The 21,375-nt window shown below is 43.8% G+C and overlaps 1 protein-coding gene across 1 annotated transcript; it reads right to left on the bottom strand.

Annotated features, from left to right (window-relative positions):
* Nucleotides 1-20,212, bottom strand: crk (v-crk avian sarcoma virus CT10 oncogene homolog). The gene is made up of 4 exons (XM_080434620.1): nucleotides 19,633-20,212; nucleotides 11,073-11,318; nucleotides 9,761-10,131; nucleotides 1-2,086 (listed from the first exon to the last, which is right to left on the bottom strand). Exons 1-4 carry the CDS (start codon nucleotides 19,850-19,852, stop codon nucleotides 1,952-1,954), a joined length of 972 nt encoding a protein of 323 aa, XP_080290746.1. The 5' UTR covers nucleotides 19,853-20,212; the 3' UTR covers nucleotides 1-1,951.
* Nucleotides 20,213-21,375: the final 1,163 nt, after the last annotated feature.

Below are 21,375 nucleotides of genomic sequence, written 5' to 3' on the forward strand. Positions count from 1 at the left end.
TGTTTTTCTTTTCTCTTTTTAAAGACGAGCACATGGAAATAACAACCACAGTCCTTGGTAACAAACACAAAGAGGTGGAAAATAACAAAATAATCTAAATGATAAAAAGGAGGACACAATGTTTACCATATTTAGCATGTCATGGTATATATATAGACAATTCTATTATAATATTTACCACTTTTAGTACAAAAGGGAACTTGGTTTGTAGTGTAATAAGGAGATGGAGCCTGATGTAGTTAGTTAGTGTGTCACAGCGCACGACCCAGTATGAAGCAGGCGTTAAGGGGCCGTGTTCACAGAAAGCCTTCATGTTGTTGTAGTCGTCACCTTCCTGCCATGTGTTTCTATAGTAAAGAAACAACGCACTGGACCAGTAAGGGTCCATTTGGTTCCATTTGTACACTCTCAAGAGTTATGGAGGTCCTTGAAATTAAAAAGAACCAGCGGTATTATAATAGTAATAGCAGATGTTTAGGGTTCTGACGGTGTGATAAAAAAAACCCGGTTCTGGAAAACGGTTCCACATGTGGATGGAGAACCCGTTTCCTGGGTTCCTCAATGTTTGATCCGATGGTTCCTCCTCCGGATCCCAAACCATAAATGACACCACGTTCTGATCACAGAGAACGGTTCAACAGGTTCGAACGCTGCGGGTGTGTCAATAGCGACCTGCCTTTCTACCCCGGGTGTCAGTGGCGGGGCAAACGCTCTCCCCACAAACATGATTTGAGGCAAACGCTCTCCCCACAAACATGATTTGCGATTCCGTGCCTATCGGTACATAACTCGGACGGGGCTGAACAGGCTCAAAGCGAACTTGGTAACGTTCGACATGGCAACTGGTGCTTCTCGTGGCTCACGTTGGCGTGAGACTCCACCCCCTCCGTCGCGGTGCAAAACTATACTTTAAATGAGTCCGCGGTTGTTTGGAGAAAGTAGTGTCGGTAGTAGAATAGAAAGTAGTGTCGGTAGCGGGAATGGATCCCAGGAGGTGTGGATTGTGAGTCTAGTGATTAACGAGGCGAGACACTGAGGCCGGTGCTGAGGTTGGGTATTCGGGCTGTATTACATTGTGACCACGCCCACTCTTCTAATGTAGAGCCAAAGAAGCCCCGCCCCTGGGCGAGGCTACTGAGACCGGGGGGGTAGAAAGGCTGCACCGCGCGTCAACAAACGCTCCGTGCGAGAATGCATGAAGGCTCGGTTCCTCCGCTCACAACATAAACCACTTTCTGTGAACGCAGCACCCTGATAGGACGATAGGAGGGTGGTGGGGAGGGGGTGTGTGTGTGGGGGGGGGGGGGGGGGGGGGGGCGGGGTTAGGTCCCCCATGTGATCGAGTGTTTCTGTGTGTAATGGCTTCCTGGGTTTGAAGTCTGATGATGTCACAGTCACCTGACCCCCAGCCATTCCCACTAAAGAGGGAGTGGTCAGGGGAAAAAAAAGTCTTGTCTTTTCGCTCTCTTCTCGCTTCCCGAGATTCACAGTTTGTCATTTAAACTGTGAGGGAAGCGTTTTGTCCCAGTGTGGCCCCTCCCCCTTCTCCTCCAGTCTAACCGAGGGTTCGGGTTGGTGGTGGGGGGGGGGGGGGGGGAGGGGGGTTCATCGGTTGGCCGATGTGTGTGTCAGTGTGAGCCCAGCAGTACTCCCAACACTGGAGGTGTAAATAAAACAGAATAAGTGGGTAAGGGAGCAGTGACAACATGTGGGAATTACGTTCATCGGAATTACGGTAAAATATCTGAGTCATGGCGACTCCACGCGCTCGGCGAATGTCGTCCATGTTCTCTTGTGTGCTTTTCTCGTGTGCGTGTGTGTGTGTGTGTGTGTGTGTGTGTGTGTGTGTGTGTGTGTGTGTGTGTGTGTGTGTGTGTGTTTTGAGTTTTCCGTGGATGCTGCAGTGGCAGAAGGAAGGTGACGGTGGTCTCTCTCTCTCTCTCTCTCTCTCTCAGCTCTCGTCCTCGGTGCTGTGCTGCTCCAGCAGGCGGACGTGTGTGAAGGGGAAGTGGCCCCGCCGGCCCTTACACTCGCCCTCCCACTGGCCGTTCACGTTGATCTTGGTCACTTTCACCATGTCACCCACCTGGACAAGGACACACACACACACACACACAAACATCAACACACAAGTATTGTATAACTTGATGGATGGGGGGGCCTGGTCGCAATTCTTTAGCATAATGGTTTGGCCGTCTTCAAAGACGTTCCTACATGTTGTAGGAACAACAGTGATGGTGTGTATGTAGTGATGGTGTTGTAGGAACAACAGTGATGGTGTGTATGTAGTGATGGTGTTGTAGGAACAACAGTGATGGTGTGTATGTAGTGATGGTGTTGTAGGAACAACAGTGATGGTGTGTATGTAGTGATGGTGTTGTAGGAACATCAGTGATGGTGTGTGTGTAGTGATGGTGTTGTAGGAACAACAGTGATGGTGTGTATGTGTATGTAGTGATGGTGTTGTAGGAACAACAGTGATGTGTGTATGTAGTGATGGTGTTGTAGGAACAACAGTGATGGTGTGTATGTAGTGATGGTGTTGTAGGAACAACAGTGATGGTGTGTATGTAGTGATGGTGTTGTAGGAACAACAGTGATGGTGTGTGTGTAGTGATGGTGTTGTAGGAACAACAGTGATGGTGTGTGTGTAGTGATGGTGTTGTAGGAACAACAGTGATGGTGTGTATGTAGTGATGGTGTTGTAGGAACAACAGTGATGGTGTGTATGTAGTGATGGTGTTGTAGGAACAACAGTGATGGTGTGTGTGTAGTGATGGTGTTGTAGGAACAACAGTGATGGTGTGTATGTAGTGATGGTGTTGTAGGAACAACAGTGATGGTGTGTGTGTAGTGATGGTGTTGTAGGAACAACAGTGATGGTGTGTATGTAGTGATGGTGTTGTAGGAACAACAGTGATGGTGTGTATGTGGTGATGGTGTTGTAGGAACAACAGTGATGGTGTGTATGTAGTGATGGTGTTGTAGGAACAACAGTGATGTGTGTATGTAGTGATGGTGTTGTAGGAACAACAGTGATGTGTGTATGTAGTGATGGTGTTGTAGGAACAACAGTGATGTGTGTATGTGGTGATGGTGTTGTAGGAACAACAGTGATGTGTGTATGTAGTGATGGTGTTGTAGGAACAACAGTGATGGTGTGTATGTAGTGATGGTGTTGTAGGAACAACAGTGATGTGTGTATGTAGTGATGGTGTTGTAGGAACAACAGTGATGTGTGTATGTAGTGATGGTGTGTATGTAGTGATGGTGTTGTAGGAACAACAGTGATGGTGTGTATGTAGTGATGGTGTTGTAGGAACAACAGTGATGGTGTGTATGTAGTGATGGTGTTGTAGGAACAACAGTGATGGTGTGTATGTAGTGATGGTGTTGTAGGAACAACAGTGATGGTGTGTGTGTAGTGATGGTGTTGTAGGAACAACAGTGATGGTGTGTATGTAGTGATGGTGTTGTAGGAACAACAGTGATGGTGTGTATGTGGTGATGGTGTTGTAGGAACAACAGTGATGGTGTGTATGTAGTGATGGTGTTGTAGGAACAACAGTGATGTGTGTATGTAGTGATGGTGTTGTAGGAACAACAGTGATGTGTGTATGTAGTGATGGTGTTGTAGGAACAACAGTGATGTGTGTATGTAGTGATGGTGTTGTAGGAACAACAGTGATGGTGTGTGTGTAGTGATGGTGTTGTAGGAACAACAGTGATGGTGCGCCGTGGGACGTTGTTTGGAATGACGCTTATGTCATCATTTGGTCCTTTGGTCTCTTTTTTTTATTTATCTGTTTGACATTTTTTGGGGGAAAATATCAATGTTTTATTGATATTTACTTGGTAATTTGATATATATAGCCTATATATATTTTTTTAAGTTCACTTGTAGTGGGAGTAATATTCTACCAGGAGTATTCACTTGTGACTCAAGTAATGAGCGGCTATCCACGGGTTTTGTAGAAATTTGTAGCAATTGCAGAAATATCAGGCCTTAAATGTCAAATCATTTTGACAAGAGCAACTTCCACTTAATATTTGACCAGGCTGTATATCACTGTCTATAGATCTATAGACCCTATACACAGACCAGGCTGTATATCACTGCCTATAGATCTATAGACCCTATAGACAGACCAGGCTGTATATCACTGCCCATCTACACACTCTAAACCAGCTTGGACTGCATTTTTTTAAAGTTACCATTTAGGAGGTTTTCCTCTCCACGATATATTTTGACTCAAGAGTGGGGTTGGTATTAACAGCCCTATAGATCTATAGACCCTATAGATCTATAGACCCTATAAATCTATAGACCCTCTAGACAGAGCTGTGAGACAGACAGACTAGCAGATAGACAGCCCTACAGACAGAGCAGTGAGACAGACAGACAGACAGACAGACAGAGACTAGCAGATAGACAGACCTACAGACAGAGCAGTGAGACAGACAGACAGACAGACAGACAGACAGACAGACGTTTCATTAGCGCTCCATTCCCTCTTTGATAAGCAGGATAGTGAGCTCTCTGTGTGAGTCCATCAGAGTGCTAATGAATGTAGAATGCTACATTCTGTCTATATGAACAGAATGCTACATTGTGTCAGTGGTGTAAAGTAACTAAGTACATTTACTCAAGTACTGTACTTAAGGACAATTGTGAGATAATTTTACTTTACTGGAGTATTTCCAATCGTCTATACTTTTACTTCTACTCCACTACATCTCGGAGGCAAATATTGTACTTTTACTCCACTACTATTATTTGAAAACTTTAGTTACTTTGCAGATATAAATTATTACATTATAAAACATACATTATGCACTTTATCCCTATTTTATACCTATAGGCTATTTGAAAATGGCAGATCTACAAGCTCACAACGTGTCGTACCGCGACGCGTTGTGAGCTTGTAGATCTGCTATTTTCAAACATTTTAGCACTTTTACTTTTGGTACTTTAAGTACATTTTGATGCCAATACTTTTTAACTTTTGCTCGAGTAACATTTTGAACGCAGGCCTTTTACTTGTAACAGAGTATTTTTTATATTGTGGTATAACTACTTTTACTTAAGTAAAACATTAGAGTACTTTTTCCACCACAGCATTGTGTCTATATGAACAGAGGCCATTGTAAAACAAACTAAACACACAAAGTGTGCCAGGCCTAGCGCTGTGAGGGCGTTGGTCTGTTAGCATGCTACGCTACGCTACGCTGTCAGCTTGCATTTACACACATAGTTGTGTGTAAATGCTCACATGCATGAGTAAGCAATTCAAGCCTCAGGACATTGTGCTCTGCTCCTGGCTGAGAGGGAGATACATGATGTAGGCCAGTGGATCTCAAACGTCCCCCCCCCCCCCCCCCACACACACACATACATTTATTAGACCCTCCAGAAAAACGCGGGCAAAAATTCTTGATAATGCGGGCTAAAACTCTTGATTAAGCAGGCTAAAATGTGTGATTTTGCGATGAAATATGCGTTTTTCTTTGCAATTTTACGCGGTGAAATGGCGGAATATGCGATAAGTTGCGAAAAAATGAGGAAATATGCGGTGCGAAGCGCATATTATGCGATGCGAAGCGCATATTATGCGATGCGAAGCGCATATTATGCGATGTGGCCTTTTTGAAAAAACATTAAAGCCGCATAAATATGCGCCATTTTGCTGATTATGCGGTAAATTCTGCGATCGCATAATCGCATTTTTCTGGAGGGTCTAATTAATAGTTATTTGGTTGCGGACGCACATCTGAAGAAGTATTTTGCGCACGTGCGCAAGGAAACCAGGGTTTTGGTCTGCCTTCAGCCTTTCACTTCCGGTGGTGCGACTATGTTTTCATTCCCACTAACAATATTTCTACACGGAACACTAACACCACTTCTCCCAGAGAACATGGATGGTTTTGGTTATAAGCCCACTTGTTTCTATGATGAAAGAGCAAGTTAAAATGTGAATATCTTTCTGTGGTTTTGTCTGCTCCGAGGACGCCATTGTTTTGGTTTGTTTCTAGTAGGGAAGGATCGGCGGACACGTAAATCCCTCCCACTACATTTGATTGGGTAAAGCGCGGCCTGCTTCCTGATCTGAAGCCACGCCCACTTGTAGGCCAGTGCGTACGCGATACGACGAACCCCCCCCGACAGATTCAAACGCAGAGCAGAATCTGTTCTTGAGAGATTAGTCCCGGAGCGATCCCAGACTCCTTCCTGAAATCAAATGCAAATGAGATTTCCGGAGGGAGGGGGGTTTACCAGGCTATGAATTCACGTCCCCATGGGGTGACTGATCCACAGAGAAAAAGGTTATTCAACACCTTAAATGTTTGATTTATTTTAGAAATAGTTCATCTTTCATTCAATAGGGGCAACGCCCGTCGCATGTTGATGATGTCATTTGTCCATGTGTGGTCTAGCCCTATGGAATGTAAAAATAAAAACATATTTAATACTTCCTGATGTTAATATGAGCATCAAATCAATGTTAAATATGTTATTATTTTCACATGCATTCTATACATTCCATAGGGCTGGACAGTGTTGATTTCGTCGACTAAAACTATGACGAAAAATATTGATCGACTACCTTTTTTCACTGACGAAAACTAAATGAAAACTAAATGAAAATTAAGCTATAATGACTAAAACTAAGACTAAATATATTGTCAATTTCGTCAACAAATAAAAACTAGACTAAAATGTTAGTGAGGGATCTAGTGGAGAAGAGATCCAGTAGAACTAAAAGACAAGTCATTTTATGTTTGGTGGCGCTCGGGTATTGCGCTCTGAAAATAGCAGATCTACAAGCTCACAACGTGTCGCGCTGCGACACGTTGTGCTATTTCCATCATGCAACCAAGTGTAAAATCAGCCATTACGACGCCATCAGGGCACCGCCTACATACAATTTACTCGACTAAATCAACTGTAGATTTAGTCAAGTAAATTCTTATGATATTTAGTGGACTAAAACTAGACATAAACTAAAACATTTCAGAATGACTAAAATATGACTAAAACTAAATGGAATTTGATTCAAAAGACTATGACTAAAACTGTGGCGTAGCGCAAAATCGCAGGGCCCCGACGCAAGGAGGGGGGGGGTGGCCCTTTCGCAAACGGCAACGGAGATGGTGCTGGGTACGGTGCGGTAAATGGCCCCCCCCCCCCGCGGCGGGCCCCCCCGCGGTGCGTCGCTTGCTACCCCTCCGCTACGCCACTGGACTAAACCTAAATCAACATTTGCCGTCAAGATCAACACTGGGGCTGGACCACACATGGACAAATGACATCATCAACATGCGACGGGCGTTGCCCCTATTGAGTGAAAGATGAACTATTTCTAAAATAAATAAAACATTTGAGGTGTTTTTCATTTTACATTTTAGTTAATGAGAACCACTGCAGCACAAGAGGGTAACAGACACAACAACAGACGCATGAATAAAGTTTACAGCACAAGAGGGTCCTGGGCTGACACATGTGGGCTGTCAACAGACACATGTGGGCTGTCAACTGACACATGTGGGCTGTCAACAGACACATGTGGGCTGTCAACAGACACATGTGGGCTGTCAACAGACACATGTGGGCTGTCAACAGACACAATGTGGGCTGTCAACAGACACAATGTGGGCTGTCAACAGACACAATGTGGGCTGTCAACAGACACAATGTGGGCTGTCAACTGACACATTGTGGGCTGTCAACAGACACATGTGGGATGTCAATAGACACATTGTGGGCTGTCAACAGACACATGTGGGCTGTCAACAGACACATGTGGGCTGTCAACAGACACATGTGGGCTGTCAACAGACCCAATGTGGGCTGTCAACAGACACAAGTGGGCTGTCAACAGACACATGTGGGCTGTCAACAGACACAATGTGGGCTGTCAACAGACACATTGTGGGCTGTCAACAGACACAATGTGGGCTGTCAACAGACACAATGTGGGCTGTCAACAGACACAATGTGGGCTGTCAACAGACACAATGTGGGCTGTCAACAGACACATGTGGGCTGTCAACAGACACAATGTGGGCTGTCAACAGACACAATGTGGGCTGTCAACTGACACATGTGGGCTGTCAACAGACACATGTGGGCTGTCAACAGACACGTGTGGGCTGTCAACAGACACGTGTGGGCTGTCAACAGACACATGTGGGCTGTCAACAGACACATGTGGGCTGTCAACAGACACATGTGGGCTGTCAACAGACACATTGTGGGCTGTCAACAGACACATGTGGGCTGTCAACAGACACAATGTGGGCTGTCAACAGACACATGTGGGCTGTCAACAGACACATTGTGGGCTGTCAACAGACACATTGTGGGCTGTCAACAGACACATGTGGGCTGTCAACAGACACATGTGGGCTGTCAACAGACACAATGTGGGCTGTCAACAGACACATGTGGGCTGTCAACAGACACATGTGGGCTGTCAACAGACACATGTGGGCTGTCAACAGACACATCGTGGGCTGTCAACAGACACATCGTGGGCTGTCAACAGACACATGTGGGCTGTCAACAGACACATTGTGGGCTGTCAACAGACACATGTGGGCTGTCAACAGACACATGTGGGCTGTCAACAGACACATTGTGGGCTGTCAACAGACACATTGTGGGCTGTCAACAGACACATGTGGGCTGTCAACAGACACATGTGGGCTGTCAACAGACACATGTGGGCTGTCAACAGACACATGTGGGCTGTCAACTGACACATGTGGGCTGTCAACAGACACAATGTGGGCTGTCAACAGACACAATGTGGGCTGTCAACAGACACAATGTGGGCTGTCAACAGACACATGTGGGCTGTCAACAGACACATGTGGGCTGTCAACTGACACATTGTGGGCTGTCAACTGACACATGTGGGCTGTCAACAGACACATGTGGGCTGTCAACAGACACAATGTGGGCTGTCAACAGACACAATGTGGGCTGTCAACAGACACAATGTGGGCTGTCAACAGACACATTGTGGGCTGTCAACAGACACATGTGGGCTGTCAACAGACACATGTGGGCTGTCAACAGACACATTGTGGGCTGTCAACAGACACATGTGGGCTGTCAACAGACACATGTGGGCTGTCAACAGACACATGTGGGCTGTCAACTGACACATGTGGGCTGTCAACAGACACAATGTGGGCTGTCAACAGACACAATGTGGGCTGTCAACAGACACAATGTGGGCTGTCAACAGACACAATGTGGGCTGTCAACAGACACATGTGGGCTGTCAACAGACACATGTGGGCTGTCAACTGACACATTGTGGGCTGTCAACTGACACATGTGGGCTGTCAACAGACACATGTGGGCTGTCAACAGACACATGTGGGCTGTCAACAGACACATTGTGGGCTGTCAACAGACACATGTGAGCTGTCAACAGACACATGAATAAAGTGTACAGCGTGTATAAAGTGCACGGTACCTCCAGTGTACAGCGTGTATAAAGTGCACGGTACCTCCAGTGTACGGCGTGTATAAAGTGCACGGTACCTCCAGTGTACGGCGTGTATAAAGTGCACGGTACCTCCAGTGTACAGCGTGTATAAAGTGCACGGTACCTCCAGTGTACAGCGTGTATAAAGTGCACGGTACCTCCAGTGTACGGCGTGTATAAAGTGCACAGTACCTCCAGTGTACGGCGTGTATAAAGTGCACGGTACCCCCAGTGTACAGCGTGTATAAAGTGCACGGTACCTCCAGAGCCAGGGCGGTCTTGTCGTAGGCGTTGGGGACTCTCTTCTGGATGGCGCGGGCGTACACCGGGCCGTTCTGCAGGTTGGGCAGCTGTGTGTTGGTCACCACGGGCTGGGCGTACTGGCCCGGGTCGCCCAGAGGCCCCGGGGCGCCGCCGCCCCCCGACCCGTCGGCGGCCAGGGGCGGCCCCCCCGCGCCCTGGCCCCCGGCGGCCCCGGGCGTGCCGGGAGGCCCCGCCCCGCCCCCCGAGGTAGGCGAGGCCGGCCGGTACTTCTCCACGTAGGGCACGGGGATCATGCCCGCCCGGCCCTCCTGGTTGGCCGCGTTCCACCACTGCTCCTCGGGTTTCTCCAGGACCCGCAGGATGTCGCCTAGAGGGACGGGACCGCACGGAAATGTCATTCATCACTATAAAGACACATTTAGGCTAAATATGTCTTTTTTTACACAATAGAAAACGTGGTCTTTGATGGCCAGATGTGAGTTATTGGGGGCTAGAAGAGCTACAGTAAATAATAATAAAGAAATCGCTGCGTTATTGTGTAAAAAAAAAACATATTTAGCCACCTGCCCGAATGCCCCCGCCCACTGTATGCCCCCGCCCACTGTATGCCCCCGCCCACTGTAAAAAATATCGTGAAAATTGCTAAAACTATAGAAAGCAGTTAAATTTGCCCCAAATGTTTCAGATTGGCCTATTAATCATAGCACCACCAGGTGGCCACAATAACCCACCTGACCTGGCGGAGGAGACCGGTGCGCCGAGGAGCACTTTCTCTAGTGTTAGTCTAATATCTGTTAAAACAGCGAGGGACACAGCACTGCGCATTAGGGGTGTGCCGATACACTAATTTCACCAAACGATACGATACGATATTTGGCTCACAACTTCGATACGATTTCGATACGATACGCACTTTTTTTATTATGAAAAATATATGGGGGAGAAAAAAAGCAAATGCAAACAAATAATTCTGTTTTTGCATTATTCAGACATGTGAACTTGTAGCTTTTCAGCTTCAATAGCCGTTTTGAATCCAAATAGGGCAATAGTGTGACACCTGACCCGAAAAAAAAAGAAAACACGTTGTCACCCTTTTCACCTCGGGGCTGTTTGCATGCCTGATTATTATTATTGTAAAAAAAGAAAAAAAAAATTGAAAACGATATTTTTTTTTCTGAAAACGATACATATCGTCACGAAAACGTATCGCGATATATCGGCACACCCCTACTGCGCATGTTGGCAAAACACACACTTGGACCCGGGAAGTTGCTCTGACGGGGCTTAACAACAGAATAATAAAGTCACCCTTGCGGAAGGGCAGGTCCTCCTCGTCGTTGCCGGGGAAGTCGAAGAGCGCGCGGACGAACTCGGCCTCGTCTCCGGGCTGCGGGGCCACGGCCGCGGCCCCCGACACGAAGCCGGCGTTCTTGGCCTTGCTGACGGGCTCTATGAGCGTGGTGGTGTCCAGGTAGTGGATCTTATAGAACTCCAACAGGGCGGGCAGGGCCTCGAACTCCTGGTCCCCGATACGGAACCGTGGAGGAGGAAGACCTGAGGGGAACACAGAGAGAGGTTTATAGTGTTAATTAAAGCAGGTAGTGGATCTTATAGAGCTCTAACGGAGCCCTGTACTCCTGGTCCCCACGATACGGAACCGAGGAGGAGGAAGACCTGAGGGGGGACACAGAGAGAGGTTTATAGTGTTAATTAAAGCAGGTAGTGGATCTTATAGAGCTCTAACGGAGCCCTGTACTCCTGGTCCCCACAATACGGAACCGAGGAGGAGGCGGAGGAGGCGGAGGAGGAGGTGGAGCAGTGTTGCCAGACTTTGTGAGAGAAATGAGCAAACAGGTGTAGGAAAACAAGCCCAAAAGAAGCGACTACATGAGCACTACCTAGGCTATTGGAAAATAGTCGATCTACAAGTTCGCAATGCTACGCGTTGTGAGCTTGTAGATCGGCTATTTTCAAAAAAAAATTATATATTTTTTTACATTTTACCAACACAAATCTGGCACAAAACATTCAGATGGGGGTTATAGGGACACATATTATATATTTATATATATATATATATATATTATAGGGACACATACATGTTAATTTGGGGGTCCTTGACCTGAAAATATTTGAGAACCACTGGTTTAGACAACATTTAGGAAAGTTGCTCAAATAAGCAACTACACTTTAGAAATAAGCCTAAAAAAAACGTAACCAGCGACTACCAATATGTACAAGCAACTACAGAAGAAACAAGCCCGAAGTCGCTTATACTAAGCGGACATGGCAACGCTAAGGAGGAGGGGCCGAACCTGACGACGACGGGGAAAGGGGTAATAGGTGAGTTTTTTGTTTCTTCTTTTTTTTTTCACATTAAAAAACGTCAACATGTATATGACACACACACAGGAAGAAAGAACACCTGAAGCTTGTTTCCATTGTGGTCCATTAATAGACATGAAACATCAAACATACTATACAAACAAACTCCTCATGACAACAACATCTCCACATGTTAAACAAACAGGGCCCAGTATGCATGTATGGACCGGATGTAAGACCAGCTGGCTGACATGTTCATTATTTCAGCAGTTTAAGGTAGTAGTATTTATATATAAAAATCAACATCTGGGTACATCCAGATGTTCTGTCTGCACTCTGTGTATGTGACTATTTACCTTATTGTTTATGTGACTATTTACCTCATTGTTTATGTGACTATTTACCTTATTGTTTATGTGACTATTTACCTCATTGTTTATGTGACTATTTACCTTATTGTTTATGTGACTATTTACCTCATTGTTTATGTGACTATTTACCTTATTGTTTATGTGACTATTTACCTCATTGTTTATGTGACTATTTACCTCATTGTTTATGTGACTATTTACCTTGTTTATTGACTAGAAGTTCTACTTCTTGCTTACTTAACTTATTGTGAGAATGCATTTGTAAGTCGTTCTGGAGAGTGTATGTGCTCAACCCATTCAATCCTGGAACGCATCCGTGTCATTTGACATTTCTTTGGGCTATAAAAAAATAGCAGATCTACAAGCTCATAGCGTGGTGCAGCGCTATGAGCTTTTATATCTGCTATTTTTAGGCGGTGAAACCGCCCCTATATGTGAGGTTTGGACATCGACATTCGCTGCACTGTGATGGGCCACCATTGTACCCCCCTACACCTGGGAGGGTAGGGGAGGCGGGGACATAGATTGGTGAAGCAATAGGAAGCGCTGCACGAATCTGGGCGGCTGGGTTTGGATACGCCCTTCAAGACCATCGATTGGCCTCGTTATTTCAGTCTACTGATATTATAGCAACATACGCTTTTTCAAAAGAACGGTTCGGATTTAGAAGACATTTGTAGAATCCCACAGAAGAGAAGATTTGAGTTAAATAAATAATTGAATATAAATAATTTTAAATAAAAAAATATATATATTTAAAAATATATATTCAAAGATAAGCAAAAATTATCACGATTTTAAAAAAAAATGCAGATCTACAAGCTCATAACGCGCAACTGAGTGCCGTGCTGTGAGCTTGTAGATCTGCTATTTTTTGAATAGCCAAAAGGAACCTAAAAATTACACAGATGTGTTCGCCGGTCTTAAATGGGTGAAGGTGCGAGCGTATCTACCAGCTAAATGCCTAAATTATAATTGTTCAATTAACAGGCATTAACATGATAATTACTGCACGCTCTCCTCCTGAATCAGCCCGTCAGGATTATCACATTTTACTTGACGATTCATTGTCATACAAATAACAGCGATTAACACTTTCATTGTGTGGTTTTTCGGGCCTCGTAGAACAGAAGTTGCACGGGGGGCAGATTATGACAAAAAAAACTACATATTTTACATTTCACAGCCACGTTATGTTGTTCAATGCACATCGTCATTAAAGAGGATGCACCACGGTCCTCTCTGCTCCTGGAATGTTACAGCTATGAGAAGCTCCTTGATGTCACCCAACTATTAGTGTTGGGGGAGCATTTTCAAGCAGAATGCACAATTCCCCATTTCCTTGGTGTGACTTACAGCAAGGGTTCCCAAACTTTTCAGCCAGGGATCATATTTGAACTGGGGACCCCCCCCCACCCTGAAAAGCCCTTGGAATTATAGGCATTACATTTAGTTGGACTCGGTTCCACAGGCAAATATTGTGAAAATAGCAGATCTACAAGCTCACAACGCCTCGCTTGTAGATCGACTATTTTCACAATTATCGCCTCTTTCTTACGTAATATTTGACAATTTGGTATTAACACATCCACCGCCAAGAACGTAGTCCTACGGTCCGTTAAATCCAACTGTTAAGCGCCGAAACCGTAGTCCTACGGTCCGGGTGTTTTTTCCTTTTCTTTTTTTTTTTTTTCAATTTTCTAGGGGGACCATTTTCAGTGTAACACCACTAGAAGTCGACCGGAAGTGCGATCCCGTTTTTTGTTTCCCGTCGGCCTCCATTCTAAGTCGTACACTAAAAGCCCTGTAAAACCTATGTAGTTTTTCATCCTCGCATTTCCCATGTTAACTTAAACGGTCAGAACTCAAACATGGCGGCTCCGTTTGACACGCGGTCTCGACGAGTAGACACCAGGACATGTGCCCGTTGTTTACAAACAGTGGATCGCGCAATCTAAAGGATTTTAACAGGGCCTATGGCGACCTGAAAAAAACAAAAAACAACAATAAAACCTTGGCACTGGTGAGTACATTATGAGATTAGCCCTTGGCGGTGGATGTGTTAAAAAGGTCTTAAAAGTCATTACATTGTAACTTTATAAATATGCAGATATCCTGTATACACTTATACTGTATGTATGTTGGTTTGTTTACTGTGGAGTGAGGAAACTATGTTGTACATTAAGATAATCATCTGGGGACCCCCCCTAAATTATTTGGGGACCCCCCTTGGGGTCCCGACCACGAGTTTGGAAACCACTGACTTACAGGACACGTGGTGGACGGACGGCAACAAAGTATATGGTTGCTGTCAGGCGGGAAAAACCAAGCCCGCAGAACCCAGTGGTTTCATTGAAGCCGAATGGACATGCTGGCCATTCATGGTACTGCAGCTTAAAGGAGTAGTTCACCCAAAAAATACTTATTTTCTATTAATTGCACACCACATGAAGCCTTGAATTCATGATTTTTTAAAAAGTTTTTGTCGCATTCCTAAGCTAATAATTTGATTCCTTTATCCTCAGTGGTGGAAATGGACTGGATTCGCTTTGGGAACTCTACTTGTCCCACATACACGCGCGCGCAGCGCGCGTGCATGTGGGTCCGCGCGCGTGCGCGCGAAGCGCGCACGCGCGATTTTTTTTGCGGTTCTGGGCGGATTGGGTCCGTTTTTCCGCGGTTCTGGGCGGATTGGGTTAGTTTTTTTTCCAGTTTTTGGTTTCTTTATTTTGGTTTTAGGGTTAGGATTAGGAGTTAGGTTAGGGTTATGTTATTTAATTCATATTTTTGCCTGATTTTACCAATTATCACAAAAAACTATTTCTGCCTAATAAAATATTCAAACAAAATGGGTTTATACTAATGTATTTTGTGGATTATATTAGACAATAACTAGACGGTTAATTTCGCGGATTTGGGTACTTTATATTGTTTTTTTTGTTACTTTATTTCGGGGTTAGGGTTAGGTTAGGTTTATGTTATTTAATTCTTTTTTTTTTTGCGGTTAATTTCGTGGATTTGGTACTTTATTTTCGTTTTTTGTTACTTTAATTCGGGTTTAGGGTTAGGGTTAGGTTGTTTAATTCTTATTTTTTCGATTGGGTGCCCCTGATTACTCAATAAAAATACCTTAAAATTATACTCGAGTACAGTACTTGAGTACATGTACAGTACTTAATTAGTTACTTTTCACCACTCTCACTGTCAGCGTTAGATTAAAATTACTTACTCACCTTCTGCAAAGATTGTCTTGGTTTCAGAGAGCAGAGCATGGTTGTAAATATGAACTTTTGCCCCAAACTTTAAGTCTTTATATTCCATATGTCCATGCACGTCCAGCCTTGTTTACCTTGTGTGTGCAGCCGCTTGCTTGACGACGTAAAGCCTACGTTAGTGCACTAACGTAGGCTTTACGTCGTCAAGCAAGCGGCCACAGAAGTCTGTTTCCTTTCAAAGCGATGTGCATTTCAAAATAAGAGTTTTTTGAATTTTGAACGGATTCCGTTTTGAACGTTTGGTCCGGACCAAACGTAACTATTAATTTGGCCACGCGACCCGGAAATGACAGTAATAATCCTAAAACGGGAGCGAAAATATTTTTCCTCAAAAAAAAAAAAAAAAAAAGATTTTTTTATTTTTTATTTTTTTTGACAATCTGAAGAGCGTTCCCACACGTTTTCACAGCGTTCCCCCGCAACGGTTGCTATGGGAACGCTGTTCCCATGCGTGCAACGCCATTTCCACCACTGTTTATCCTACCGGCTAATGTATCCGGTAGGAGACACAAAGTAGATTATTTGTGTCTCCTACCGGAAATACACCCAGTCATCAAATTATTGGCTTAGGAATGAGACAAAAACAAATCCATGAAGTCAAGGCTTCATGGGGCGTGCAATTGATAGAAAATAAGTATTTTTTGGGGTGAACACCTCCTTTAAAACGGCCTGGGGCTTCTGTCACGAACGAGCGAAAACGGTTTCGACTCAATGGGCTCGACTCACGAAGCTCGTGCGCACGGGGCGGCGCACTTCTGTGACGCAAAACGCGTCAGAGAAGTGACGAGCAGGAGCCCCCAAATAGGCCCCGCCCACCACATTTCACAACCCCAGAAGAAGGGGTGATTTGGGCCCATGAGCTGTGTGAGCAACTCAATGCAAGTGGATGGGAGGGGATAGCCGGGGCCCTCTCTATTATGTTTAACTCTATGGTGCCCTCTCTATTATGTTTAACTCTATGGGGGAAAAAAACGTATCTCCTTAATTTGAACTTTTAGTGTATTTTCTAAACCATGTTGAAACCATGAAGGAAAAACCACTGATACCAATAAACCACCAGCAGCATTAAATATTAAACATTAAACCAACACACAAAGCCTAGGAGTTGTGTAACTGTCTGCAATAAAGAACCACCACACGTGTGTCTGTGTGTGTGTGTGTGTGTGTGTGTGTGTGTGTGTGTGTGTGTGTGTATTTAGTATACTTGTGAGGGCCAAATGTCTGTAGAATGTGAGAACTGTACATCGATAGGAAAATGGCCCGAAAATAGCAGATCTACAAGCTCATACAAATCTGCTTCTTTCCGGCTTACAGGAGGGGGGGGGGGTAATTCAAATAGAATTCATAAAATCTAAAATGTTCATGTCCTCACAAGTACAGTAATGTTACAGTGTGTGTGTGTGTGTGTGTGTGTGTGTGTGTGTGTGTGTGTGTGTGTGTGTCAGACAGACACATTCCACAGACACCATTCTGAATAGTCACTCATTCCAGCTGTGACAGCATGTTGCCCAATAGTACCATTCATTCATTCATTCATTCATTAATTCCTCCCCATCTATCCATTCATTCCCATTCATCCATTCATTCATTCATTCATCCATCCATCCATCCATACATACACACAACACCCTGCTCCATCTACTGCTGCTCCAAATAGAGCTGCTACTGCTCTGGGCCAGTAGTGGGCGCTGTTCTAAGAAACACCTGTAAACACCATGATATGTCCAGTTTGAATGTCCTAAACATTGTCATAAACTACTAGTTAGTGCAACCGGAACTAACTAGTAGGTTGATGACGATGATAATAACTCATGTGTAGTAACCTCAGCTAACTAGTAGTTTGGTGGATTTACTACTACTACTACTACTACTACTACTAACTTTATAGCAACCTCAACTAACTAGTAGGTTGATGACGATGATAACTCATGTGTAGCAACCTCAGCTAACTAATGGGTGGGTTTAATAATAATAATAATAATAATATTGTTATAGCAACCTCAGCTAACTAGTAGTTTGGTGGGTTTAATACTACAACTACTACTACAGTACTACTAATAATAATAATAATACTTTATACCAACCTTAGCTAACTACTAGATTGGAGTTTTTAATAATGATAAATTAATACCTATATCACTTCATTGAGCGGGTTTCCCACTCTGAGGGCTCTATCCTTTTCCCTCTACACCAAACCTCCTCAAAACAATAACCCTAAAAAAGAAAGTGTTCTAAACAGTGATGGGTGTTAAATTAACCCTTTACCTGCTCCTCCAGACTGACAGTGGATGGAGATGCTGTTCTAGTGTTTTAAATAGATGATGTTGTGTTAAATAAAGACCTTTTACCTCCAGACTGACAGTGCTTCTGGTTGATGATACCAGAACGTAGTCCCCAGGGTGAGTACTGTGATAGTAATATAAGTATATGTACTCACCAGAAGAAGAGGTTATTTTGTTAGACACAGTGGGACCAGTGTTGTGTTCTAGTTTTTTTATGAAGGTATACTATGTTTATTCCCTGCCTCCCACACGCACGGCATGTGCGCGTCTATAATGAATTAAATGTAAAAAACGCTGTTTTGAACAGTTTATGAAGGTGTACGGTGGCGACGAAAAAAAATCTCAAGGTATACGGCGTACACAGCATCTGACGGTAGAACCCACCACTGAGTGGGACACCTTGGAGTTCTCATACACAGATAGATTATATAAATAATATATAATATATTAGATTAATAGATAGATAGATATTAGGGAAGGGACGATATTCGTTATTATCATGATAAAAAAAACACTCATAGTCGTATCACAGAGATTTTAATTTATGGTAAAGCCGTAAAGAACGGACTTGTCTGATAGTCTTTTTTTTACTCTCTAAATGTCTTTGCCAAAAATAGCCGATCTACAAGCTCACAACGCGTTGCAGCTTGAAGATCTGCTATTTTGGGCAAACGTTCCACCCCAGAAGACTAAGGATGCTGGGGTTCAAGTGATTAAGTTTTAAGCTTATTTTGATTATTGCGATAATATCGTAAATCACTATTATTTTGGTCACAATAATCGTGACTTCAAATGTTTATATTGTCTCAGATAGATAGATAGATAACCTGTACAGTATGCATATGTACAGTACGTGTGTACGTACAATACATACGGTATTACAGTATATTACTGTAATAGTAATATAAGTACAAGTACTTACCGGTAGAGGAGGTCCTGCTGTTAGAGATACTATTGATGATGTAGTGAGAGACCTTAGAGTTCTCGCTCACTGATAGAACATATAGTCCCCGGGGTAAGTAATATAATAGTAATATAAACGTAACGTAGTCCCCGGGGTTAGGGTACATAACAGTACTCTAATAGCAATATAAGTATATGTACTCACCAGTAGAAGAGGTACTTAGCCCCTTTCGGAACCCTGTATACAGTATGCAAGATTCCGAAATGGGTTAACGGTAAGTAATATAAAAGTAATAAGGAACGCCGTCTCCACAGGGTTAGGGTAGGGTACAGTAATAGTAATCTAAGTACATGTACTCACCGGTAGAGGAGGTCCTGTTGTTAAGAGATACTGTTGATGATGTAGTGGGAGACCTTAGAGTTCTCGCTCACTGATAGAACGTACAGTAATGTAACAGTAATATAAGTAACGCAGTCTCCCCGGCGTTAGGGTACATAATAGTACTGTAGTAGTAATCTAAGTATAAATACTCACCAGTAGAGGAGGTCCTGTTGTTAGAGATACTGTTGATGATGTAGTGGGAGACCTTAAGAGTTCTCGCTCACTGATAGAACGTATAGTAATGTAACAGTAATATAAGTAACGCAGTCTCCGCGGGGTTAGTTAGGGTACTGTAGTAGTAATATAAGTAATCTAAGTACATGTACTCACCGGTAGAGGAGGTCCTGTTGTTAGAGATACTGTTGATGATGTAGTGGGAGACCTTAGAGTTCTCGCTCACTGACAGAACGTAGTCTCCGGGGCTGGTGATGGAGTCCCGCACCAGGAACACTCCGTGCCGGCCGCCCTGCAGCAGCGACACGGCCTCCTGGCGGCTCAGGCGGCCCCAGAACCACGAGGCGCGGTCCTCCGCGTCGAAGTTGCCGGCCATGGCGGCCGCGCTTCAACTCCCCGGCCTCAGCCTCACCTAATCCAGCCCGAGGCTTCACCGGAGGAGGAAGGCCTCTCTCTCGCGCTCTCTCTCTCTCTATGTCTCTCTCTATGTCTCTCGCTCTCTCTCGCTCGCGCTCTCTGGGTTGAAACTAGTTAAAACTAGTTTAAACTTTAAAACTTTGTACCGTGTCCTCTGTGTCTCTGTGTGTCTCTGTGTCCTCTGTCTCTCCTCCTGCTGTTCATAGTCACTACTATGACTGTAGAGTCATTCACTTTAATGTGCTAATAATGTGTTTAGTGTGTGTGTGTTTGTTAGTGTGTATAAAGTGCAGATGTTTGGTCCTGAAGTCACATCAATGCAACAAGACGAGAGGGAAGGAAAATGGCGGATATTCTGGGAGGAGGAGGGGGGGGGGGGGATACTGGTGTTGCCAGGTTTGAAGAGAAACGAGGATCAGGGTCTATGAAAACAAGCCCAAAAGAAAGCGAGACTCGTTTTGATGTATGCAGTGGTGGAAAGTAACTAAGTACATTTACTTAAGTACTGTACTTAAGTACAATTTTGAGGTATTTGTACTTTACTTGAGTATTTCCAATTTCCAATACTTTTACTTCTACTCCACTACATCTCAGAGGCAAATATTGTACTTTAACTCCACTACAATTATTTGAGAACATTAGTTACTAGTTACTTTTCAGATATAAATTATGATATTATGAAACATACATTAACCACTTTAGCCCTGTTTTATACATAGGCTATTTGAAAATAGCCGATCTACAAGCTCACAACGCGTCGCGAAGCGACGCGTTGTGAGCTTGTAGATCTGCTATTTTCAAACATTTAGTACTATTACTTTTGGTACTTTAAGTACATTTTGATGCCAATACTTTTGTACTTTTACTCAAGTAAATTTTGAATTCTGGACTTTTACTTGTAACAGAGTATTTTTATTTTACAGTATTGGTACTTTTACTTAAGTAAAGAATTTGAGTACTTTTTCCACCACTGGATGTATTATGTGTATTATTATCTTGTGTCCTACCTTGCTTACTGTAAGTCGCTCTGGATTCAGAAGTGTAAACTCTAAACTGTACACGGTTAACTGAATAGGATTGAAAAGTGTCTTGTTTCAAATGGGGTCCTCAGTCTCACGTACTCAATAGTAGGTTTGATTAAACGATTGAATATTTTATTAGACAGAAATGTAAAGACAGAGTACGTCAGTACGGTCAAACACTTTGTCTAAAAATGTTGGGAGAAAAAGTGAAAAATGTGGAATATGTTTTAAACATGATTCTAACAACACAGATCTGGTATGTAGGATGCATATTTCCAGATGGGGGTCCGGGGACGAATACATATTAAGTTGGGGGATCCTTGACATGAAAATGTTTGAGAACCACTGGTTTAATTTAAACCATATAGCATATAAAAAAACATTAGGAAAAAAGACCAAATAAACAACTACACTTTAGAAACAAGCCCAAATAAACAACTACACTTTAGAAACAAGACCA

Source organism: Gymnoscopelus braueri, assembly GCF_963280865.1.
Source record: "Gymnoscopelus braueri genome assembly, chromosome: 8".
Taxonomy (NCBI): Eukaryota; Metazoa; Chordata; class Actinopteri; order Myctophiformes; family Myctophidae; genus Gymnoscopelus; species Gymnoscopelus braueri.

Coding starts and splice junctions, on each gene's coding strand:
- crk (XM_080434620.1), bottom strand. CDS start 19,852: ATGGCCGGCAACTTCGACGCGGAGGACCGCGCCTCGTGGTTCTGGGGC. Junction 11,319..19,632: donor CAACAGGACCTCCTCTACCG/GTGAGTACATGT, acceptor TGTTCCCCTCAG/GTCTTCCTCCTCCACGGTTC. Junction 10,132..11,072: donor GGACCTGCCCTTCCGCAAGG/GTGACTTTATTA, acceptor CCGTCCCTCTAG/GCGACATCCTGCGGGTCCTG.